Below are 27,221 nucleotides of genomic sequence, written 5' to 3'. Positions count from 1 at the left end.
ACCGCTTGCTGCCCTGGTAGAAAATCCTATGACCAGGACTAGAGGGGCCATGCCACCAGCCAGGTGGAGGAGAGGGACAACTAGGTTTACTGGACTGTGTGGATCCAATGGCCTGGCACATTAGATCCACAGGAGTATAAAACACCAGCAGATACCGGTGCACAGTGTACCCTAATGCAATCAAGCTATGAGGGGGCAGAACATATTAGCATTTCCAGAGTGACAGGGGCATTCCAACAACTAACTGTATTGGAGGCTGAAAGAAGCCTGACTGGGAATGAGTGGCAAAAGCACCTCATTGTGAATGGCCCAGAGGCTTCGTGCACCCTTGGCATAGACTGTCTTAGGAGAGGATGCTTTAAAGACCCAAAAGGGTACCAGTGGGCTTTTGGTATAGCTGCCTTGGAGACAGAGGAAACTAAACAGCTGTCTACCTTGCCCAGTCTCTCAGAAGAACCTTCCATTATGGGGTTACTGAAGGTTGAAGAACAACAGGTGCCGATCGCTACCACAGTGGTGCACCGGCAGCAATACTGTACCAACCAAGACTCCCTGATTCCCATCCAGGAGCTGATTCGTTGACTGGAGATCCAAGGAGTGATCAGCAGAACCCGTTCACCCTTTAATAGCCCCATATGGTCAGTGCAAAAGTCTAATGGAGAATGGAGACTAACAGTGGACTATTGTGGCCTGAATGAAGTCACACCGCCGTTAAGTGCTGCCGTACCAGACATGCTAGAACTTCAATATGAACTGGAATCAAAGGCAGCCAAGTGGTATGCCACTATTGATACTGCAAATGCATTTTTCCCGATCCCTTTGGCTGCAGAGTGCAGGCCACAGTTTGCTGTAACTTGGAGGGGTGTCCAATACACCTGGAATCAACTGCCCCAGGGGTGGAAACACAGCCCTACCATCTGCCATGGACTGATCCAGGCCGCACTGGAACAGGGTGAAGCTCCAGAACATCTGCAATATATTGATGACATCATCGTATGGGGCAATAAAGCAGAAGAAGTTTTTGAGAAAAGGGAGAAAATAGTTCGAGTCTTTCTGAAAGCTGTTTTTGCCATGAAACAAAGTAAAGGGCAAGGGACCTGCACAGGAGATCCAGTTTTGGGAATAAAATGGCAAGATGGAAATCATGAGGTCCCAATGGATGTGATAAAAAAAATAACAGCTATGTCTCCACCAACTAATAAGAAAGAAACTCAGGCTTTCTCAAGGCACTGTTTGTTTTTGGAGAATGCATATTCCAAACTACAGTATGATTGTAAGCCCTCTTTATCATATGACCCAAAAGAAGAATGATTTTAAATGGGGCCCTGAGCAGGGACAAGACTTTGTACAAATTAAACGGGACATAGACCAAGCAGTAGCCTTTGGGCCAGTTCGGACTGGGCAAGATGTAAAAACATTGTGCTTTACACCACAGCCAGGGAGAATGGCCCTACCTGGAGCCTCTGGCAGAAAGCACCAGGGGAGACTCAAGGTCGACCCCTTGGGCTTTTGGAGTTGGGGATACAGAGGATCTGAGGCCTACTATACTCCAACTGAAAAAGAGAGATTGGCAATTTATGAAAGGGTTCAATCTGCTTTGGAAGTGATTGGTACTGAAGCGCAGCTCCTCCTGGCACCCCGATTACCAGTGCTGGGCTGGATGTTTAAAGGGAGGGTTTCTTCTACACATCATGCAACTGATGCTACATGGAGCAAGTGGGTTGCACTAATTACATAATGAGTTCAACTAGAAAATCCCAGTTGTCCAGGAATTTTGGAAATTTTGATGGGCTGGCCAGAAGGTAAAGATTTTGGGATGTCACCAGAGGAGGACGTGACACGTGCTGAAGAAGCCCCATTGTATAATGAACTACCAGAACATGGTAAGCAATATGCCTTGTTTACTGATGGGTCCTGCCATATTGTAGGAAAGCATCGGAGGTGGAAGGCGGCTGTATGGAGTCCCCTACGACAAGTTGCAGAAACTGTTGAAGGAGAAGGTGAATCGAGTTAGTTTGCAGAAGTGAAAGCTATCCAGCTGCCTTTAGACGTTGCTGAACGAGAAAGGTGGCAAATACTTTACCTCTATACTGACTCATGGATGGTGGCAAATGCCTTGTGGAGGTGGCTGCGGCAATGCAAGCTGAGCAACTGGCAGCACAGAGTTAAACCCATCTGGGCTGTCGTATTATGGAAAGATATTGCTGCCTGGGTGGAGAACCTGTTTGTGAAGGTATATCACATAGATGGTCATGTACCCAAGAGCCAGGCAACTGAAGAGCATCAAAGAACCAGCAGGTGGATCAGGCTGCTAAGATTGAAGTGGCTCAGGTGGATCTGAATTGGCAACATAAGGGTGAATTATTCATAGCCCAGTGGGCCCATGACACCTCAGGCCATCAAGGAAGAGATGCAACATATAGATTGGGCTGTGATTGAGGGGTGGACTTGACCATGGACATTATCATACAGGTTTATCCACAAATGCTGGACCCAAACTAGCCAAAGGGATATTCCATACCAGCTGGGGTTAAATGACAACTAGGGTCTGTTTATTTCTGTTTGCATACAGCACTATTTGTTTGCTGCTTTTAAGAAAAGCTATGAACTGGAAAGCTACCATCCCAGGAATTACACCCAAGTTAGAAAGTGCGAAGCACAAGTATTTGCAGCAATCACCTGCTGACTCCTAAAGACATATGTTTGGCAAACAAGCATTTGCTGAAACATCTACCAGTATTCACAATAATGAATGTCTCAACCACCTGAAAGGCCAGAACTCACAGGAGTCATACACCTGGCAGATACAAAAGTTTAATAGTTACCCCACAGCACCAGCTGAGTATTTGGAAAACACAAAGCACCACTTCCATTCAGACCAAAACTAGATTAAAAGTTGTCATATCCTTTTCCTGTAATGTAACAAGTAATCAAGTATCCACTCAACACATGCAAGTAGTTAGGAAGGCAGTTCAAACAATTCCATACATGTACTGGAGTCTACACTCCATACATTCTGGGAAAAAAATTACCCTTAGCAAGACACTCGCTTTGGAAGCTACAGTACTGTGTAGACACTTCTTAATCTTCACATAAAGAACTTAATTATCAGTGCACGCTATGGTAGATACTGCATTGAGGTGTTTCTGCTGACTCAGCTGTTTCAAGTGATTAGCAAATAGTAGTTGGGAATCAGAAGTGGAGTCAATTCTCTCCAGTCTGATTCTCGTGAAAGACAGATGATGCTTATGTTGTTTTGATCTACTGAGTTATACCTTCTTATATATTTTGAGACCTAGAGTTACAGAATCTTACATTCTTTTCATCTCATCTGAGAAAGTCTATGTGGAAGGAACAAGCAGCAAGGAAGGATTTTTCTTGTTCTGCTTCTCCCCACAGTAGAGAACACGAGGTTATTAAACAAATGCTAGAGTGATGTCTTGCCTCATAGAAGTCTATGGCAATTTAAGGGATCTTAGTAGTGCCAGGATTTCACACTTCATTTTTCTTCAAAGACTGCCACCTCAAATATACAAACTGTTCCTTTTGCTAGCACAACTATGTTTATTCAGCATGTATCCTTTATAAAAGGAGGAGACTGGCTGTTTACTTTCATACTCTGATGAAGCTCAATATCTAGTGGTTAAAAACAAATAAAAATATCAAGAACACTTGAAGAAAGGTGATGAATCCCAAAAGGAAGTCCAACTCAGTATTTTAAATGTGTGTATCCTGTGTCCCATATGGTTTAGTTATACCCTAGTGTTTTTTAAAAAAATAATAACTTCCTTACAAATAGGATGAATTAACAATCAATATTTCATTTTTAAGCCAGCTTTCCTTTTTTCTTGGGTGGACCTTTGTAACCTTTGGCCTTTCTGCGCAAATTTCTCCGATCTACAATGGGTACCTCAATTTCTGCTTCCTCAGAGCTGCTGTCAGCAGCCCTCTCTGCCACTGTCTGCGTGTACTGATCTATCTGCTCAGCAGATTCTTCTGAGTGTTCTTCCAACTGGTTCTTCTGTACTTCCTGTCCAGAAGGCTGCTGAAAAGAAACACCCTCAAGTTCAACCAATATCAAAGAGCTCTGACTCAAGGCAACAGGAGCCTCCTGTGAGTTGTGCCCTGCTTCCTCATTTTGATCTTCCAATGAGGAAGCTGTTTTGGGCAATACATTTTCAGAAACGGATTCTTCTGCTGCTTCAATTACCATAGAGTGGGGCAGGCCAGAGGGTTCTTCCTTGGGTGCTGAAGCAGCTGCATTTTCAGTGGATGAGGACTTCTTTTCAAATTCTTGGTGTTGCTCTTCAGTGTCCTCCTCCTCTACTGATGTGCTTTCTTCAGTCAGCACGTCTGAATCATTTGCATTTAAAAACTGCAGGGGGAGAGGAAGTGTGCCAAAACAATCAAAGGGACAATTAATTGAAGATACAAGAGGCTGAACAACTACTGCCTCTATTTAGCAACCTCAGAAGCTATTTTAGCATTCAGCATGACTACATGCACAGTCAACAAACCAGTCCTCTCTTCCTTTTTGCACAAGACTATTTTGTGAACTGCATTTGATCTCCAGAATTGCTCTCCTATTTTCAAATTCAAATTATTCAATGGATTATTCAGGTACAGTAAAAACATTCTGAAGTTAATCCGGGGGGAGAATAAAGTTGTTTTACTTTAGACAGATACAATCATCATTTTGCTAGCATATAACAATCTGCTTTTGCGCTATAAACAAAAACCAGCAAAATCTGTGTTCTAGAAGGGTATTTTACCATTAATTAATTGCTTGTACACTTCACCAGGGCAGAATTACTAGACAAAGTAAGGACGTGGCTCTTCACTCATATCTAACTAACATTTTAGTGAGAAATAGCTGTTTCATTACTGCCAAGGCAAACTGGAGCAACGTATCTTTCTTTTTGGTATCACATACTTATATGCTCTACTCCTGCGTATTAAAACAGAAACATTAGTATATTCTGTTTATGGACTTATATCATGTGGCCTAATAATTGCTTCTCCCAAGAATTTCATATAATGGTAGGGGCTACTTTCTATCTGTTACTTAAGAAAAGAAAAAACAGCAAGGTGTGTACGCTCTGAAGGAAAGATGACCTGACACTTCATTTCAATTCTCTCACCTCTGATACAGTGTCTTCTGAAGGTTTTGCTGGAGACTCCAGGATTAATGGAACAAACAATGTTAAGGGTTCTTCTCCTTGACTCTCAGACTGCAATTTTGATTCACCACCTAGAACTTCATTTTCTGTTTCCTCTTCAGCCATAAGTGAGGTCTTACCAATTTCTTCTGTTACCTCACCATTAAGAGGTTCAGATGGAGTTTCCTAAAAATCACATTTCTAAGTCAAGATTATGCCCAACTATTGTTCCCAAACACTAGTGGGTGTGTCTGTGATCCATCTGAGAAGCAGCTAGCTCAGGTACCTAGAAATTACTAAGAAGGTATAGCTTAGCGTAGAATAGCTATCCAACTACTTAACCAGCTTGGTGTTGTCACCTGCACTGTTTCTGACAATGGCTTACACTGTTAGGGGCCAAGCCGAGTAGTTTTTATGCATCTCACAAGGACACATGCTGAAGTCCTTCCTTGAAACCATATGTTAACAAACCCAACATAGCATAAGATCCACTTTCTCACCAATCAGTAAGAACATAAAACCCTGGAGGTATTGCTAGGCACAGAGGGTACTCCCAGATTTTAATTCAAGCTGGTAACAAGTATTTGTAGACCAAAGTTGGATTTTAAAAAATCAAAGCAGGATTTTAAGGGGAGAAATAAATTATTTCTTTAAGGGGAGAAATAAAAAGTCAACAGTAGCCACCAAAGCATACCAGTTATCTTCAGAGATTTTTTTATTTTTTAAAAAATTGGAGATACTGGATCAGATCTTGACCCTACTGCAGTTCTCCACAATATTTGAGTAGGACAAATCAATTAAGAAAGTTAGGTTGATAGACAAGCTAGAAATTTGCCTTACTGAAGATCCTATGAACTCTATCATTCAAAATAAGTAAAGGAATATTCCCTGATACTAATTCTATAGTAGCTTTAGCTTCTCAGATATACTTCTCAACAAAGCATTGGTTAAAAAAATGTAAAAATAATCAAAGAGTTGATAGTCACGTGGATCAAGGCAGCAAGGACCATACTTAAACTGTAGCTGTATTTCAAACTTCTTATCTGCTATCATTATCACATCCAGCTCACCTCCTCCTCATTCCATTTCTCAGGGGGTGATGCACATGACTCCATTTCTGATACAGATCGGTCCTCATTTTCAACAGTCATTTCCTCATCATTCTCAACAGCATTCTCCTCAGGTTCTACTACGTCTTCAGAGCTTTCAAATGTGTGGGTAGGAAGTTTCAGCCTGCAGCAGGTTTTAAGATATATAACCTTTAAGTCTTTTAGATTAATACATAACTTTGGTGATCTCAGCAGCAGGGAAATTCTTTCATGACCATTTTTCTACTGCTGTATCACATACTTGCCATAGGAAATACAAATCCAGAAAACTAAACACATCTAAAACTAGCCAACTCCTAATTAGGAAAAATACATTAACTAAAAAAATTGCTGTGACAATTATAAAATGAAGACATCTATCCCACTTCCATTTTGTGAATAAGAGTCAGACATGTGTTTAAGTTTATTATTTTAAATTTAGAAAGCAGTAATCAATTATTTGGAACCTACAAAGAGGTGAGAACGGAAGCAACTTGTCCCAGCCTCACTGAAGAAACAGTTTAAAATTGTGGATCTATAAAAGCAAATATGCTTGTATAAACATTTAATATACATATATTACAAAGACCATAACTGGAAAAGAATTCAAGGTGATAAACACATCAAGGCTGAAGAAGATTCAAATCAGCTTGAGATTAAATTTGCAAAAAGCTAAAAGATGAAGCTCTGATGCACCTGGTAGGTAGCAACACCATCTTAAACATTTATTTTTGAGATGATAAAACTTAGATGTACTGGAAGTATTATATACAAGCAAAGAAAAAAAGTACACACAATAGATTTGCAGGAGGCTGCTTCACAATCTCATAATAAAGGCAGTATTGGAGTGTTTTATCCCAAGTGCCAGTCTTGAGATGAAGGCAATCCAGAGGAGAGTCCCTAACAGAAGGCCCTGCTGCATTTGCTAATGTGTATGGAAGGGAAGAATCAAGCTGATATCCTGCCCTGGTGCCATCAGGATTCACTGTAGCTCTGCTCATGAGCACCATCTTGTTCAAAGTAGTGGCACCTTGTTGACTCCACCTTGCAAGGACTAAAATACTGATGTTCAAGAACAGGCTAGTCCTCTCACATACCAAGTAGCCAATTAGTAGTAGTAGCAAAGAATTTCTCAACCTGTGGCAGAGTCACGCCATGCCATTTGGCCTGTTCTGAACCAGCTTAGGGCAGCACACTGACAGTGCAGGACAGCAATTCTGTATCTCTCTAGTTCCACAGGGCGATTTAAATGCAAAAATTAGGCTGTAGCTAGCTGAAGAACTCTGCCTCACAGGAAAAGAAAAACAAACAAAAAACCCACACAAAACCAAAACCTAATTTTATCTGTTTAAAGAAAGCTAATGGAATAAGTTTGAAGGATTTCCCAGAAAATGATCATGTCATCTTCAGTTCCCAAAATGAGGGTTTGAGGGTTTGTGCTTTTTTGTTTGTTTATTGGGGGTGAGGGTTATTGGGGGGGGAGGAAGGATCTATTTATTTATTTATTTTAAATAGGCATAGCTCTGCTTTCTGGATGGAATCCAATCCAAATTAGTACTTCAGGCCCTGTCTTGTATGACCTGTTATAGAACACAACTGGTACAATTTTTCACATCCTCACTGGATGGTTATTATACAAGATAACATTCTTTAAACTGGAGACGACACAGTATTTGTGGATACATGTCCAGTCATATTATTGCAAGAAACTATACTGTATGAATACGGATGGTTTTACCTCAATGCATACTCAGTTATAACAGAACACATCCCCTTGTACATACACCCTCAGTCCTCACCATTTTCTTATTGTTATTTCCAATATCTACTGAGCTTTCAGAGACACCAGACATTTTGGTGCAGTCACTCTTTAGGTGATGTCTCAATTTCCTTTCTCACACCAGGCAATTTTAAGCAATTTTCAGCAATTTTAAAATCAAGCACTTAGAGTAGAAAAAAAGCAGAATAAATACCAATTAGCACACTGGGAGACAGTTTGTGACTGCCCAAACAAAATAAGAAATAATCAATTAAATACGGGCTCCTTTACCTGCTTTCTGACACATGAAGAACATTGTCCTCATTTCCTTGGGAAGTTTCAGGTTCGGATTCCTGGCTATTTTTTCCCATCCGAAGACGTTTTAAATGACTGCTTCGTGTCCGAATGGAAACAGGAGTTATGTCAGGGTCTTGAGGAAAAATAAAAAATAAAAATAAATAAATGCAAGTGAAAAAATGCAGTCTGTAAGATCTGCACATATTCCTCCCCCCGCCCCAAGTTTCATTAAAGAAACTGAGTGCAAGTAAAACATTTCACTGTGGTACTTATTTTCTGAATATACATGCATAGTCTCTTTACCAAGACTCATAACAATTTTATCTGAAGACCTCAAAATATTTATGAGTTGAGCCTCAGCACCTTAGAGGAAGGCCTGGGGATTTTGGGGTTTTTGGTGGGTTGTTTTGTTTTGGTGTTTTAGTGTGGGTTTTTTAATATGCTTTGCAGATGAATACACTAAGCTTGAAAGTGGTAAGAAAGCCTGCTGGGCTACTAATCCCCAGTAATCACAGTAATGATAATCAAGGTTATTTTTACCTTCAGGTGTGCTTTCATGGACATCTATTGATTCTTTACCTTTTTGAGAATCAGCCTGTGAAGCAAAAGCAAGGCAAATGTTATTCCAAAAACTTCTGAATTGACTGAAATACCTTCATCTCCCTACCTGTGGTTGCATCTTTCTAAAGCACTCTTTCATAGTAATATTCCTATGGAAGAGCTGCTATCACCATTCTAAATTTAAGATACTTATAGGTATGTATCTTATCTCCCAAAAGTTTAAATATTTTTTATCTTCTTTACCACAAGCATGACTATTTTTTTCTGCATTTTAATTCTGGCCTCAACATAGAAGATAAGACTTTAAATTAACCTGACATTATAAACAACACTACCAACTTTTTCCTAACCACTCAGTTTATAACAGGTGTTCACAGAATTAAATGCTAGAAGACTTTTTTTTTTTTCTTTTTTTTTCTCTCTCCTCCTTTATGTATAAACCCAGGGGACTGTACTACAGTAGTTGACAAAATTTATTAGGATAGTTTTATTTTTATGCTTGTATTCTATTTTGTAGCCTGTTGTGGTTTAACCCAGCAGGCAGCTAAACACCACACAGCCACTCGCTCATTCCACGCCCCCCCCCAATGAGATGGAGAAGAGAATAGGGGAAAAAGTAAAATTCATGGGTTGAGATAAATACAACTTAATAGGACAGAAAAGGAAGCAATAATAATAACAGTAGTAATAGTAATAACAATGATAAAAGAATTAGAATACACAAGTGATGCACAATGCAATTGCTCGCCAAGTGATGCCCAGCTAGTTCCCAAGCAGCGATCAGCCCCCAGCAAGCTTTCCCCCTAGTTTATACAATGAGCATGATGTCATATGTTATGGAATATCCCTCTGACCAGTTTGGATCAGCTGTCCTGTCTGTGTCTCCTCCTAGCTTCTTGTGCCACCCAGCCTACTCGCTGGTGGGGTGGTGTGAGTAAGCCAAAAAGTCCTTGACTTAGTGTAAACACTGCTTAGCAATAGCTAAAATCATGTGTGTTATCAACATTATTCTCCTCCTAAATCCAAAACACAGCACTACACCAGCTACTAGGAAGAAAATTAACTCTATCCCAGCTGAAACCAGGACATAGTCTTATTTCTATTGTGGCAGGCAATAAAATATGACAGCCCATGGGTTATCTTAGAAGACAAAAAAAGAAAGGAAAAAAGAAAAAAGAAACCTAGAAGAGAGAGATAAGACAAGGAAAAAAACAGAACTTAGTGGTTCAAGTACTTCCAGTACTACCCAAGAAGGCCAGAAACAAGTGGCCATATCTACATTCTGGTGCCTGAAATAGTTTCAGGTAAGCTCTAAATACATAAGAATTTGTAGGCTAATGATAAATCATTCTAGCATCAAAACACACAAAAATAGGGAGCACTAAGTGAAAGGTGAAAATGTAATTTGTGGAAAGTTTTTTTCTGGTTGTGGGAAGGTGAGGTGTTTTATTTTTGTTTAGTGGTCCAACAATTTTCAAAGCATTGCAGAGCTCATTACAGATAGTGCAGGTGCCAAGAAGAGAGCTGCCAGCAATTCTACCAAGCTATGAGGATTTGGAACACTTTGGTATCTATCATCTTCCTCTTCTGGAAGAAGAGGAGAGTCAGGGCTTGAGTTCTTAACTCACAGCCACAAAAAGCCTAAGAACTAATAATATCCTCTTCTATTTTCTCCAAGTATATCCATGTAGCTTTACAACCAAAACATAAATTTTTGAGATCATTTTGCTGATACTATCATTATTGGAATCTGAATCTAGAACCCAGTGATGATGCTCAAGACACTGTTACAAATTAAAGATAACTATGAGTTGTTGCTTCTGATCATTTAAAGACTGAAAACATCACTACTTTGCTGTCAGTTTTGCTTTGGGAAACGCTGATTTCCCTCATCTGGGAAAAGGGACGTTTGATTTACATTTCAAATCTAAAGTTCAGATACGAAGAGCCGAGAGTACCAATTCAACCATTATTTCCTATTTTTAATTAAAGCATTGACTTCTATGAGAGTATGGTCATGTGAATACTACAGACAGTCCTGAAGCACACAAATCCATCCTCACTGTATTTGGAGCTACAAGTTTTTCTCAGGCACATTCTGTGTGGCCTCAGAATGCAAACGAGACAGAATATTATGAAGCTGTTCCTCTAAGAGAAATGTATTCATGACCACATATCCATATGTAGCTGAAATGTGGTTGAGATTTCAAATATGTACAAAGGAAGCTGCAGTTCTCCTATATGGTCAATGTATAACTCTGAATGCAAGCTAAACACTTCCCATTGTATTGAACTGTGATGTGAATGTGCACTTCTATAAACACTTTTCCTCATTCTCTCCACTCTTATGATGACTATACTGTTCAATAACCTTTCTAGACAGTTTAATCTCAGAGCCAGTTGAAAAACTCTCATTCTCTAAACTGCTAGCAAACAGCTCAAATTACTAGACCCTGACAGGTGTGACAGAACCCTCTATATTCATAGGGGGACATATTCCTCCTCCCTTCCCCCCACAAAAAAAAAAAACAAACAAAAAGTATTTTTAATCCCAGTTTTGTCCTCGGTGTTACATCAGTGGAAAGCATAACAATCACCCAAAAAGTAACAAAAGCATTTGTCTTTATATATAGTGCAGACTTGAGCCAATTCAATTATAATGAGATGGTTTAAAAGCATTTCTTATATTTTATGGGGTTTTTAGCAACAAAGCAATCCAAAAAAAGAGGTATCACTTTCTGGTGATGCCTCTAATAAAACCATGGGCTCTGTCAGACTGGCTGCTACTTAGACAAAGTGAAGAGATATGAAAAGTACAAGATCTCTTGCATAACCCAGGACTGTTCTTTGAGAACTTGCAGTAGAAATATAAAGCAAGCATAACATGCAGTTGATCAAACATCCTAATCTGCTGAAAACATTTTTTAATTTCAGAAATGCATTATTTTGTAGAAATTGAAAATATTTACTGAATATAAAGAACAGGTAATTACAGTCAGAAGAACAGGACAAGATACATTACATGATTATAGAAAACTCTTAAAAGCTTTCAAGTCTTTTTAATATATGGAAAACAGTCTGTGTACCCACACTTAGACATGTTTCTAGCTCAGTCTTTTGTCCACTTACTTCAGATTCTGCTGCAGACTGTTGAAAATAATCCTCTGCTTGCAAACTCATATTTTCTTTCTCAGACACCTCTGCTGTTAAGTTTTAAAAGAGGAAACAGGGAAAAGGAAAATTATAGTACCTTTATACAACAATTAACCATTCCAAATATGATTCTCACTGATCTCAGGACAAATTAAAATCTTTCTGCTAGTTTCCATGGGCAATGATCACAGAAGTCACTGTCGAACAATCTACAGTACAACTTTTACAAAGTATCAGAAAACAAAACAAAGCATCCATACCTGCAATTCTGAGCTTTTCCCTTTGCAATGCAGTGGTAACAGGTTTTCTCTGGAACCAATATCCTGCTCCCTCCACTTCCCACAAAAGGTTATGATGCCCAGGGTGCTTCTCAAGATAGTGCTTACAAGCTGAACAAACATGAGAAAACACATCTTACTATATAGTATATATATATACACTATATACTCAGCTGTACCTCAGTTTTTAAAGTTTATCTGAAATCAAATTAATTTGCAATCTTCCATCATACACATAAACCACCACAGAAAGAACTGTTCAACAAAACTGTCCAGTCTCAAATAAACATAATATTGCTTCACCCTACACCTAGTCATCCTTCTCAATAAATCCTTTCTTCAGGTTTAAGCACTTTCCATTATTATCTTAAACTGCAAACAAAGATAGATGGGGCTTTTTTCTCTTCTTCTCTAAGTGCCCACTTTGGAGTTTCACAACTTCACTGGTCACTGTCCCTGCCAATCACAAGACCCAACCAGGATGGCAAGGGCTCTTAAGATGGAGGATGTAGTCAAGTGATTTTAGTTACCTCATACTATAGCCGCTTGTGAAAAGCACTCTTTGAGAACACAAACACATTGCCGTTGCATGGTTTGTCATCTACTCACTGTTCACTTTTGGAATATTTTCTTCTCTGGTAGCCCTCCACCTCTTTCCTCTCAATACACATACTAAACATCCACGTGGAGAGGAATGTTTTGATGTTCTGTAGTAGCTACAAGGAAAACTACCATTTTTCACCTGATTCACTATTGATGCATAATCTCAGTGGACAAGATGCCTGCCATATCATTCCTTGGTCAGGGAAATGGATTAGTTATTAAATTCTGCTCAAGACAGTTTGCTGGTTGAAGCCTGACCAACCAGGTCTAGACAGATCCAATAGCAGACAGTGGTACCTGGAAAAGCAGAAAGTTTCCAGTGCCTAAGTAAGAAGGCCAGATGAAAATGTTAAATAGAAGGAAGCCTGACAGATAGCCTAAGAGTAGGCCTTGAGAAACTGGACAAAGGAAATGCTTCTTGCCTGAACACAGTCCCAAGCAACATCGTTTCCAAAATGTGTGTCATTTCCTAGCTGACATAACCTTCTTGGGCTGTTAATAGAAGAGCCATAAGTGTTTTCCTTGTATATTAGAACTGTGCTTTCTTATACCCACGTTAAAATAGCCTAGTATGTCCACTTGACCAGAAGTTCTGAGAAAGACTGAATTAAATGACCTTGTGAGGCTTAGGAGTGAGCAAGAGAAAGGTGCTATGAAGATGTACATTAGGAGATCATACACAAAGACAATTCAGCCCACTCTAGAGTCTTGGGGCTGGGGGGGGGGGATATAGTGGTAAACTGCACATTAGCAGAAAGCCAACAGAGATCCAATAACCTAACCTCACACAGAGGATTAAAATCTAATCAGGAAACCATCTTCAACAAAACAGGATTTTTAACCTTCACTGAAGAGCAGGACATTTAATACAAAAACTGAGGATGCAGCCACAAACATGAAGCTTGAACAACAGCACTCATTTGGACACATAAAGAACGCACAAAGAAAAACAGAAGAATAAATCAAAGAGCTTGCCTATGTACACAAAGGATGACAGTGGGTATCGTAGGCCAAGAGCGTCATCAGTAAAGGAATCCACAAAATCTTCCAACACAATTAGCTCAAAGTCTTTCCCACGATGTTTCTTTCTTACAAACATTGTGTCTAGCACTGGCAGCCGATAAGTCTGAGTAAGAGAAAAGCTACAAATACTTCCTGAAATAATAGGGGGGGAGGGGATAAGAAATCCATTAGTACTTCAGCATTGACATATTGCCACATGTATTTTAGCATATTCAGATAAAGACCTTTATAATTTATAAAAATTACATCAAACTGTATTATTAGTCATAAATATAAAAAGTTATATTACAATTATAAAAATAAATAATCACTAACAGACATTTATTGGTCTTTGGGCAGGCTCCATATAATGATGCCAAGATATATCATAGATTAATATGTTTGAAAGAGTCTGCTAAAGCAGTCCAGTAATACCAGAAAAGAACAGCAGAGATAGAGAGGAAAGGATCATTTTGAAATCCAACTATACAATGCCATAGGAAAACCATACTAAAAAGGGAGGAGGGAAAAGGAGACAATAAAATGCTTGACTTGTGTGTTTATGTAGATTATATAACTCCTCAGGACAAATACGAAGACTACAATTCAGCTCTTGTTTAAGGACTAAAACAATAATTCCAATTTTTTAAATGAAAGCACAAAAAAATCCTAGGATGCTTTACATTGAAATTCTCCCATAAATAATACATTATCCATAATTAAATGAAGATGAAACAGACTGTCACAACACATACGTACTTCAGCATCAGAGGATTCAAAGGGTAGCTTATGGACTCAGTGGTGAACAAAGTGATGCCATATAATGCCATTAAGATAGCATGTCAACTATCCAATCCATTTTCAGGCCCTCATTTTGCCAGTCAGTGTGAATAATAAAAAAATAAAAAATAATAATAAAAATATAGCCCTTTCCTCTGACAAGGCCAAAGAGAAGCATACAGTCTATACAACATATTTTGTCTTCACAACCTTGTACTTTTGAGACCAATGAACATACTTATCATTTATCAAACAAGGAAAATGTGGGCAGAGAGGTTACATTACTTGGGTACCTTTTGAAATACCAGTCAAGCTCCACCACTCTTTCCTAACCATCTGTATCCAGAGTTGCCTTTCTCCATATGGGCTACTCATTTAGACAATACGACACACAATCAAACATGGGAGAAATATCGATAATGCCTTCGGTGTTTGCTAACTCAGGACAAGTAAATGGGAGAGCATCATAAAAACTATAACAAACAAGCATGAGTATAGCAAAACTTCAGTGACACGTAAACAAGCGTCCCCATTCTAGACTAAAAATAGAACCACTACTCTAATTTCCAGCTTTATAAGGCCACAACAAAAGCCACTGCAATGCAAATACTGCTTTGTGACCACCATGCTACAGCATTTTTTTTACATTAAAAATAATACTGAGAATTATACAAATTATGCAATGCATCATTTATTTTTTTAAGAAATCCACAAAAATATAACAATCAGAACAAATCAGCTGGTTGCTTTCCTATATTGATTGACAGACCAGAATAGGTCAGTGATCTGGACAGTTTACTACTGTATTTTTAACGGTTTGCAAAGGCATATATGTATGTCAGATGGGGGAAGTCTCCAGCGAGCCTCCAGTATCACCATTAATCCTGAATTCATAAACCCCCTCTAGAGATCAAACAAAAGTGCTAGACTGTTTCTTCTTGATCCAAAAGTTGATATTCTACAAAGTGCTATCAACGTGTTAAACAGCCTACTCAAATATCAGATTTTATTCAGTAAAAAATGAAAAACACAATTAAGTCTAAAATAACTAAAGGGAAATTATAATGTTTTAGAAAAAAAACCCAAAAACAACAGAAAATCTGTACTGTTAATGACATAAACCTGCTAGCTAAACCGTAATCTCTGAGGGAATGCATGTGTGGAAGTAAAGGGAATCTTTTAGTTACCACCAAGTATAGCTGAATCTTGTGCCTGTAAGCAAAGTTTCTATGTTGTAATGCTATAAAAGTGTTTCAGTGATGACATCTGATGCTACAATAATTTCAGATAAACAGGATCTCTGCATTCTGGAGCTAGGAAAAAAAACCCCACAAAAACAAACAACACAAAAAGAAACAACCAAACCCAAAGCATAGACCAATCTACCAGTAAAAAATTGTTCTACAGGGAAAAAAAAAAAGGGAAGAAAAAAAAAGCTTTCAGGTATACCTCATTTCTACAATTTAAAATCTATTTTGTAGAATATGAAGAAATCTAAAAACTTTCTCAGATTACTAAAGGACACAAGTATTTAAGCCAGACATTTTAACTGCAGTCTCACTTCTTATGAATTCAAGAAAACACCAACTTACTAGGCCTGCAAGGCTAAGAATCATAGAATCATTTAGGTTGGAAAAGACCTTTGAGATCAAGTGCAACTTTTAACCCAGGACTGAAAAGTCCAACATTAAACCATGTCCCTAAACACATCATCTATGCATTTTTTAAACACCTCCAGGGATGGTGATTCTACCACCTCCCTGGGCAGCCTGTTCCAATGCTTCACCACCATTTCAGGGAAGAAATTTTTCCTAATATCCAACCTAAACCTCCCCTGGTGTAACTTGAGCCCATTTCCTCTTGTCCTGTTCGCTACTTATCTGGGAGAAAAGACCTACTCCCGCCTGCCTACCACCTCCTTTCAGGTAGTTGTAGAGAGCAATAAAGTCTCCCCTGAGCCTCCTCTTCTCCAGACTAAACAACCACAGTTCCCTCAGATGCTCCTCATAAGACTTGTTCTCCAGACCCTTCACTTGGCTTCACTGCCCTTCTGTGGACATGCTCCAGCATCTCTACATCCCTCTTGAAGTGAGTGGCCCAAAACTGAACACAGTATTTGAGGTGCAACTTCACCAGTGCCGAGTACAGGGGGACAGTCACTTCCCTTGTCCTGCTGGCCACACTGTTTCTGATACAAACCAGGATGCTATTGGCCTTCTTGGCCACCTGAGCACACTGCTGGCTCATGTTCAGCCAGCCATCAACCAGCACCCCCAGGTCCTTTTCCACCAGGCAGCTTTCCAGCCACTCTTCCCCAAGCCTATAGCATTGCATGGGGTTGTTGTGACCCAAGGGCAGGACCCAGCACTTCTCCTTGTTGAATCTCATACAATTGCCCTCGGCCCATCGATCCAGCCTGTCCAGAACCCTCTGCAGAGCCGTTCTACCCTCAAGCAGATCAACACCCTTGCCCAACTTGGTGTCATCTGCAAACTTTCTGAGGGTGCACTCAATCCCCTCATCCAGATTGTTGATAAAGACATGAAACAGAACTGGCCCCAATACTGAGCCCTGGGGAACACCACTTGTGACCAGCTGCCAGGTGGATGTAACTCCATTTACTACCACTTGTTGGGCTTGCCATCCATCCAGCTTTTAACCCAGCGTAGAGTACACCCATCCAAGCCATGAGCAGCCAGTTTCTCAAGAAGACTGCTGTGAGAAATGATGTCAAAGGCTTTACTAAGGTCCAGGAAGATAACATCCACAGCTTTTCCCTCGTCCACTGAGTGGGTCATCTTGTCATAGAAGGAGATCAGGTTTGTCAAGCAGGACCTGCCTTTCATAAACCCATGCTGGCTGGGCCTGATCCCCTGGTTGTCCTGCACATACCACCTGATGGCGCTCAGGATGATCTCTATAACCTTCCCTGGCACCGAGGTCAGGCTGGCAGGCCTGTAGTTCCCCGGATCCTTCATCCTGCCCTTCTTGTAGATAGGTGCCACATTAGCTAACCTCTAGTCTTCTGGGACCTCTGCAGTAAGCCAAGAGTGCTGATAAATGATGGAGAACAGCTCTGCGAGCACCTATGCCAGCTCCCTCAGTATCCCCGGGTGGATCCCATTTGGCCCCATAGACTTATGCATGTCTAAGTGGAGTAGCAGGTCACTAACCATTTCCTCCTGGACTGTGAGGACTTCATTCTGCTCCTCCTCATCCCTGTCTTCCAGCTCAGGGGGCTGAGTACCCAGAGGGAAGCTGGTCTTGCTATTAAAGACTGAGGCAAAGAAAGCATTAAGTACCTCAGCCTTTTCCTCATCCTACATGGCAATGTTCCCCACTGCATCAAATAAAGGATTAAGATTATCCTTGGCCCTCCTTTTGTTTCAAATATATTTGTAAAAATGTTTTTTGTTATCTTTTATGGCAGCGGCCAGCCAGAGTTCTAACTGGGCTTTTGCCTCTCTTATCTTCACCCTGCATAACCTGTTGATGTCCTTATAGTCCTCCAGAGTTGCCTGCCTCTTCTTCCAAAGGTGGCAAACTCTCCTTTTTTCCCCTGAGTTCCAGCCAAAGCTCTCTGTTCAGCCATGCCAGTCTTCTCCCTCACTGGCTCATCTTTTGGCACGTGGGGATGGCCTATTCCTGTGTTTTTAAGACTGTCTTCTCTAAGAATGTCCAGCCTTCCTGGACCTCTTGGCCCTTCAGAATCATCTCCCAAGAGACTCTGTCAACCGGGCTCCTAAACAGGCCATAGTCAGCCCTCTGGAAGTCCAAGGTAGTGGTTCTGCTGACCCCCCTCCTTACTTCTCCAAGAACTGAAAACTCTTATCATCTCATGATTGCTATGATGAAGCCATCCTCTGACCACCTGTCCTGGTTTCAGTTGGGATAGAGTTAATTTTGTTATCAGTAGCTGGTGCAGTGCTGTGTTTTAGATTTGGTGTGAGAACAATGCTGATAACATGCTGATGGTTTTAGTTGTTGCTAGGTAATGTTTATACTAAGTCAAGGACTTTAGGACTTTTCGGTTTCTTGGGCCCTGCCAGCAAGAGGGGACACAGCCAGGAGAGCTGACCCGAACTAGCCAAAGGGATATTCCATACCATAGAATGTAATGCTGGATATATAGGCTGGGGGAAAAAGGACAAAGGGGGGGACATTCAGCATTATGGCATTAGTCTTTCCAAGTAACCATTGCACATTCCTGGAGATGGCCGAACACCTGCCTGCTGGTGGGAAGTAGTGAACTAATTCCTTGCTTGCATGCACAGCTTTTGCTTTACTTATTAAACTGTCTTTATCTCAACCCACAAGTTTTCTCACTTTTACTCTTCTGATCCTCTCCCCCATCCCACTGTGGGGAGAGTGAGCAAGGAGTTGCATAGTGCTTGGTTGCCAGCTGGGGTTAAACCACAACACCATCACATCGCCCACCAGTCCTTCCGTGCTTGTAAACAGCAGGTCCAGTGAGGCATCTCCCCTGGTTGGCTCACTGACCAGCTGCGTCAGGAAGTTGTCTTTCACACACTCCAAAAAACTCCCAGACTGTTTCCTCTCTCCTGTATTGTATTTCCAGTGGAGATCTGGTAGGTTAAAGTCCCCCATGAGAACAAGGTCTAACAGTCTTGAGACCTTTCCCAGTTGCTTGTAGAATGTTTCATCTGTCTCTTCATCCTGGTTGGGTGGTCTGTAATAGATTCCCACCAGGATATCCGCCTTGTTGGCCCTCCCCCTGATTCTTTACCCATAAACACTCAACCCTACTGCTGTAAAGTCTATTTGTAGACTACCCTTGTAAAGTTAACTAAACAATATTTGTCAAACAAGCTCCCTATCTACCTCCCTCCACCCCCTCAAATCCTACAATACACAACTGTTTTACCTGCAGGTTTAACAGAATAGAACCCAATGGCCTCTCCTTTTTTCCACATGATCTTAGCATAGTCGTTGCTACCGTGACAGAGAAATGGGATCTCATTTCTTGCTATTTCTCGTGTCCGATAGATAATTCGATTCAGAACATAGAGAACCACCCTCTCTCCAACAGACTTCACCTAAGGAAACACAGAAAAACATTTTAGAAGAGTGGTCAGCTTAGTTGGTACTCACACATCAGGGACCTTATTTTTCAAAGTTGCCAGCTAACACAGCTGCAGACATGTTACGGGAGGGTTAAGGTTTAATCTTAAGAATTTAGAAGTAGTCATGCATCCCAGGTTTGAACAGTTAGTGTTAAGGTACCTTGATTGTTTGAAACTAATCTTTGTATGCTTGCAAGCAATGAATTCAGGTTCTAACAAAGGGGTAGCCCTGGAGGATGAAGGAAAACCACCCCAAGGCCAGTGATTCCAGGCCAAGAAAGAGTAAGAGACCGACATGACCTGATTTAAGGCCGTATATGGGGACTACAAAGGAGAACTCTGGCCAACTGAATAGAGCAGTGGGCAGATTTTCAGACTCTTGAGACCACCAAAGACTCCCGCTCTGGACAATTGGGCATGTGCGAGGGAGAGGGTGAATATTATAATTAGTTTTGGGTAATCTCATTAATATGTATGTATTTTCTGGGAAGTTTGTTGAATATGTATACATGTACTGCACAAAAAGAGCTACCTGAGAGAAGGAAGCCATGCAAATTAGGCAGAACAAACCCTCATGCATCTGGCACTGTAATAAAGAATGCCTGCTTCTTAATGCTACATTGGTGTCAAGGAGTTTTCTTATTCCCGATTTTGGTGACAGACTGAGTCAAGAGAAGCTGTAAGTGCTAAGGCAAGATGAAGCTCTGGGGTTTGGTTGAGACTCAGGAGATGCTCTGAAGCCATAGCAATAGGTGAAGTATAAAGCGCTACCATACACAGAGGATATTTCGCAACTTCAACGTCACTCACAATCCAATGGGTAAAAGCTGAGAGAAGTGCTAGGAGTGGGGTAGTGGGAAGAATGCTTTGATTTTAACTCAAAACTATTTTGGGATTTAAGAAACATTCACCACATAAAATAGCAGTATGCAAGCCTCAGATTTCCCAGGCTAGCAGGTAATTGGAGTCCTACAAAGAAGAAACAATGAGCCTCATGGGGTAGCAGGACTCGGCACGCTCAATCACTGCTGATAGAGTGGCAAGACAACAGGACACGATGCAGTAGAAGAACTAATCACAACAGTTTCTGTGGCATGAAACAAGGAATTCAATATCCTTTTCTCTCTTCTGCAGGGTTCATTTTACACATGAAATTTAAGTTCACCACTATCCTACTCACTGTGAAGGAAGAATGGAGAAAACAAGTGCTCTCTCTTTCAAATGCCCAAAGTCTCAGCTACCCTACCTGTAAGAGACTCAGCTTTCCTGATTTACTCACCATCCTACCATTATGAAGCACACAGAAAACAAGGCTATGTGCCAAACTCACTCTAGAGTAAATATAAATACAAAAATCAAGGATGAGCGCCCAGGTATGAATTACACTCCTGGAAAAATACAGGTTTCCAGTTTTGGAAGAAATCAGAACTCCATACTATATAGGTGTCAGCAATGGTAACACAACTCAATGATGAGCAATAAAGTCGATACCAGGCAACTTGCAGGCCACCAGCTCCAACTTGCCTCTATCAAACAGGTTCCTTTCAATATTTTTAGCTTACTAGTCTCCTAATAAGGCCGATAGGCACTGCTATGATAGAATGCACCACTCTACTAAGACGTTTCAATACAATCAGACATACTATGTTCAAAAAAGTAAAGAAAAAACCTCTTCTTAACATCATTAACATATAAATAGCTTGCATATGAAGCTACTGTACAAGAGTCCCTCTTTCTCTAGACACCATATTCACAACCCTTGCACCTAGTAAACATTTCCTCTATTCCCATTGACCTTGCTTTTGACATGAGACAGCTAACTCATTTCTGAAAGAAATTAAAACATTAACATCTCACACACTAGCTATTTGCCATTACTTGCCATTATCTCGAAGGATAAGAATAATTGCTAGGTGAATGTTGGAGCACTTTACCTGCTGAAGCCCCTCTCTAGAAGGGTCAGATGTTCTCACAATGTCATCAATTGACCACCACTGGTCAGCAAGATACAGGGCTACAGCTTGAAAGAAACAAGGGGAAATAAAAAGTTAGTGATTCTTACCATTCCAAAACAAAACATATTCATTAAAGCTGATAAACAATTAGGAATAACACTGTAGTAACCAAGTTAAGCATCTTCTAGTTGGCACTAAATTTAACACAGCTCTTACTACCTTAGCACAACATATGTGGTGCTATACACACACACACACAGACCCACATGCAATGCTATATTGGGTTTGTGTGACAAGGTTTTGGTAGCAGGGGGGCTACAGGGGTGGCTTCTGTAAGAAGCTGCTAGAAGCTTCCCCCATGTCCAATACAGCCAATGCCAGCCTGCTCCAAGACAGACCTGCTGCTGGCCAACGCTGAGACAATCAGCAATGGCGGTATCACCTCTGTGATAATATATTTAAGAAGGGGGAAAAAACCCAAAACTCAAACACTGTCCAACAGCAACTGGAAGAGAGAAGAGTGAGAATATGTGAGAGCAACAACTCTGCAGACACCAAGGTCGGTGAAGAAGGAGAGGGAGGAGGTGCTCCAGGTTCCGGAGTAAAGATTCCCCTGCAGCCCATGGTGAAGATCATGGTGAGGCAGGTTGTCCCCCTGCAGCCCATGGAGGCCCATGGTGGAGAAAATATCAACCTGCAGCCTGTGAAGGACCCCACGCCAGAGCAGGTGGATGTGCCCAAAGGAGGCTGTGACCCTGTGGAGAGCCTGTGCTGGAGTAGGGTCCTGGCAGGGCCTGTGACCCCATGGAGAGAAGACCCCAAGCCGGAGCAGGTTTTCTGGCAGGACTTGTGACCCCATGGGGGACCCAAGCTGGAGCAGTCCGTTTCTGAAGGACTGCACCCTGTGGAAAGGGCCTGTTGCAAAGTATCTTAAGTTTTACTGAATCATTCTATATTTTGTGTTTGTTTGTAAAACAGCTATAGGAACATCTTGATTTTAAGAAGTTAACCTCTGTGTTAGCATTATGTTAGTACTTATTAACCAATGATGTATGGATTGCTTTTCTGCTTGTTATCCGAGGCTGTGTTACTTGAAGTCCCTATTCTATAGACCATAGTAACCTTAGTCTTCTACTCTCTAGACCATAACCAGAGCACCTGGGTTCTACTGTGTATAGGATGAGTTATTGGACAACTTGGCAAGGTAGATATATAGCTGGCCAACTTGGCAACAAAACTTACTTTTAACGTATCCCAAAGTGAACTACCCTCATTATAATACTAAAGAACACACCCACAGGTCAGGAAGACCCTTGCCCAAGTGAAGACCCTTCCTCTGCACAAGCATAGTAACAGAAAAGAATGACACAGCAGATATTATAATGATATGCAAATTACTAACCAATTGGTTATTGGTTGGGAGTGTACTACCTTGTAATTTTTGCATATAAATGTAACGGTAAAATCGGCACAGGTGTGCTTGATTTGTGGAGATTCCACCTAGTACCCAGCGCTGCAATAAGGAAGTGCCTGCTTATCTGCTTTGTGTAGATGGGTTTTTCATTCCCCAGATAACAGGCCCATGCTGGAGCAGTCTGTTTCTGAAGGACTGCACCCCGTGGAAAGGGCCCATGCTGTAGCAGTGTGTGAAGAACTGCAGCCTTTGGGAAGGACCCACATTGGAGAAGTTCGTGGAGGACTGTATTCCATGGGAGAGACACCACGCTGGAGTGAGGAGGGAGTGGCAGAGACAGCATGTGAATTGACCACAACCCCCATTCCCTGTCCCTCAGCACCACTCAGGGGGAGGAGCTAGAGAAATCAGGAGTGAAGTTGAGCCTGGAAAGAAGGGAGAGGGAGGGGGAGGAGTGGTGGTAGAAGGTGTAAAATTTGTTCTTATTTCTCATTACCTTACTCTGACTTTTAATTGGTAATAAATTAAACTAATTTCCCCAAACTGAGTCTGGTCTTTGTCTGTGATTGTAATTGGTGAGTGATCTCCCTGTCCTTATCTCGAGCCACAAGCCTTTTGTCATATTTTTCTCTCCTTGTCCAGTTAAGGAGGGGGAGTGATAGAGTGGCTTGGTGAGCACCTGGCAGCCAGCCAAGGTCAGCCCACCACAAGCACTCCCTGGTCCAAAATTTGTTTGAAAACTGAGAACAATAAAACCAAATGCAGTTTTTTTGCATCATGATATACAGGAACGGTATCACTGTGCTCCAAACCTCCTTCCAATAAAAACTGGGCCTGCCAAGAAGAGTCTCATTCATACATCTATTTTAATTTTGGGTTGTCAATGGATATTGATTTGAAGAATCAGTCAGCAATATGCAGGCGAGCGGAGGTTATCTTTATTCGGCAGCACTGGGTGCATGGGGGATCACTCCACCAAAGTCATGCACACCGAGGGGGCTTTTCAGTCCCCCCTTTATACAAGCCACTCATACCTATTCATTAGTTTTCCAAGAAATGGTTTACATATTCCTTACAATTCTGAGAATTCATTTACATATCTCGTGCCTGCGCAATGTCCTTGAGGAGTTGTCTCTGCACAGACTCTATTCCTTAGCGGCCATGTTTAAAGTCTCCGTCTTCGCCACGTTGCATGTACCACAGGAATCGAAGACCAAATGTCCCTTCTAAAGATAACCAACCCAAGGACTTAGCAGTCTGTGCATCCGTCATGTGGCAATAAGGGTCCCTGGACATTTCCCGACTTTTAACTAAACAGGTGCGTCATCCTTTACATAAGTGGTACAGCATTCACTATTCAATATTGAAACTGTGTAAGTTTTAGGGAGCCAGATGAATGTAAAAAGGCTGATGGCCACATCACTGGCAATCAGGAAGAGTTTGATCCACAGGTATTTGTGGCAAGCTTAGCAACCATATACATGGCATTATATAGAAACAGAAGAAAACATGAAGGACTGGAAAGGGAGAAAGGGAAGAAAAAAAAACCAACCAAAGAAATGGTGAGATGTCACCTTGGCCAGAGCTATGTTAGGTTCTGAAGGTAAAGACAAATTTACACTTGATGCTGATCAGCCACTGCTAATAAAGAGCATCTAAATTCATGGGCAACTAATTAGATTCTATGAATGCTCAATAAACCCCTTTTGGAGAGGTGAGGTGTACATAAAGCTATCAAGAAACACATGTACTTGGATTCAGATGAGCACCACGTTATTTTCTACATAACTTCTGAATTCAGGGGGTCCAGTTCTACTCTGATTAGAGAGCAATATTTTATCACTTGTGTATATGAACCCACAACAAGAATAGTATGAGAACAAGAAGACAGCGAACAAATGCAAAAGTGGCAAAGTTATGAGCTACACTAGCATGGAATGAGCAAGGGCCTGGTTACTTGTATTTGTCACAGAAAAAGAAACAGCAACACACACAGAGAATTCAATCTTAAAATAAAACCTGTGTGCAGGTCCTCCGGTGTAAACAAAGCAAGAACTTTGTGTGTCTGCTCTCCACCATAAAGAGGAACGAAGCCCACAGTTGACAAGCTAATAGGAACCTGGAACAAGAATGTACAATACTTCATTAGACTCTTGCTAATACAACATTAGTAAAATATACAGAGAAGGTTTAGCAGGGTAAGCAAGACAAATGTTGAAAACTGAATGCTTAACAGTTAACTGTAAAAGACAAGAATCAGACCTTGGCCCGCCCTTTAGACATTTTCTTCCTAAAGACAGACTACATTATAGAGAGCTCTGACTCTCAAGCTTTGGCAGATTTAGCTACAGCAATTTATACTGTTACAGCTCTCTGCTGTCAGCAGTTTGCATTTATGTGCACAACTGAAGTAAGGTGTGCAAAGAGCCAGCAGTATGTTCACTTCAACTGCCCCAGCTACCCAAGCTCTCAAAACTGACAGAAGAAAGAAGCAGGGAGTCAGGCACAGAAACAAACTGGCACAAGCAAAATTACTCTTTGTTGACATGAGCCCTAACATGTCAAGTTGGGAAGGCTGGATTCAAAGGGGTTTTCTTCCCTTAAATTGCATACATTTTAGTAATTCCAAATTTGTCTGCTTGACTTTCCCTCAGGAACAACATGAGAAGAGTCAAATCAATCCACCTTTCAGGAGTTGAGGACCCTTGCGAAAATGCATTTTTATATTGAAATTCACACATTTTCAATATTTAATTAATGCATAAAAACTAGACAGGTATTAATGGTGTGGTAAATAGACTTGCTTACCTTATTTAAGATTATGATAAGCTATGTCACAAACAATGATGTTAATACAGGCAACTATTTAAGTATAAAGCACCTGCAGAAATGCAGGAAAGTACTCAAGACTCTGCTTCTGCCAAGGAATCCACAGCACTGACCTTTTGTTCCCACAGGAATCCTCTCAGCTCACTTATTTTTCATTACAGTTACACACCATTGCTTTTATTGGTACTAGTTCTTTTAGAAACGCTCATCTAGACAGAACCAACATTGACTAACTTATCATTCAAGGGATAAGTGTTTAAAGCATGAAGTGTCACAGCCAGCCTCTACGAGAGCTCCCAACAACAGCAGGGAATATTTCAGATAAAAAGAAAAGAATCACTTCTAAAATTAGTGAAACCTGCTGATCAAGAATTGAACCCAACCATGAAGATCACTGAAGGACTGAAATATAGAGAGTGCCAGTTAGCTTCAATAAATCATGAACCCCTTAGTTATGGTGATAGGTTTTTGTGACTATGTGAGTTAGCGTTTTTAGAAAAGAGTTTGATTCCTTGGTTGAGATTTTAAGGGTTGGTTTTGGTTTTTTAAATTACTTAATGCATACAGATCCATTGCCTAGAAGCAGAAAACAGACACTGACACCCAAATTCAGACCAAATTACAGAAAAGAAAAAAAAAATGTAAAAAAAAAGTAGAGCTTTACACACAAACAGGAATTTGGAAAATATAAAAGCTTTGCTAAAATAGTGATGTAATTCAATAGCTGTGGTCTGGATATTTTAAATATACAAGTATATCAAGAAAAGTGGAACTAAGGTACTTGCTGGTTCTTACTTTGCCATGGTCTGGCAGGGGCAAGAATTCAGGACTATTTGGACGCCCACACCGAAAGCTGGACAAGTAGTCTTGTGCAGAGTTCTTCAAGTCCTCATGACTGTAGCTGTTCAACATATCCACAGGGAATGCCATCATCTTGAAATATAAGCAACATTATTACTGCAGAAAGTTTGAGAGATATGATGCACAGTTTATCACATATTCCTGCTAAACATATAACTACGACTGTTGAACATTGATATAGTGAAAAACCTAAAACTGCTGCAGACAGAAGATTCATAGATAACAGAAACATTAACACCCGAGAAAGAGCTTAGCACTTAGCACTTCGAAAAGGGACAATTAGTACCAATCTAGATGAGCTCAACAAGAATGTAAATAAGGAGCCTTCTGACAGTACATGCTAACTGCTAAAAGAAAATAAACTAGGGCAGGGGTCTTCAAACTACGGCCCGAGGGCC

At 40.8% G+C, this 27,221-nt stretch overlaps 1 protein-coding gene across 1 annotated transcript; it reads right to left on the bottom strand.

Moving 5' to 3' along the window:
* Positions 1-2,570: 2,570 nt before the first annotated feature.
* On the bottom strand, positions 2,571-26,895 carry LOC129734905 (soluble lamin-associated protein of 75 kDa-like). Its single transcript, XM_055700278.1, has 12 exons — positions 26,758-26,895; positions 25,153-25,252; positions 21,699-21,784; positions 19,566-19,737; positions 13,874-14,053; positions 12,278-12,406; positions 11,994-12,067; positions 8,844-8,898; positions 8,298-8,436; positions 6,230-6,392; positions 5,142-5,345; positions 2,571-4,375 (listed from the first exon to the last, which is right to left on the bottom strand). Exons 1-12 carry the CDS (start codon positions 26,893-26,895, stop codon positions 3,827-3,829), a joined length of 1,989 nt encoding a protein of 662 aa, XP_055556253.1. The 3' UTR covers positions 2,571-3,826.
* Between the last annotated feature and the right edge of the window lie 326 nt (positions 26,896-27,221).

Source organism: Falco cherrug (genome assembly GCF_023634085.1).
Source record: "Falco cherrug isolate bFalChe1 chromosome W unlocalized genomic scaffold, bFalChe1.pri SUPER_W_unloc_1, whole genome shotgun sequence".
Taxonomy (NCBI): Eukaryota; Metazoa; Chordata; class Aves; order Falconiformes; family Falconidae; genus Falco; species Falco cherrug.
The sequence above is the reverse complement of the archived record's forward strand: the minus strand, read 5'-3'. Positions and strand labels throughout refer to the sequence as shown.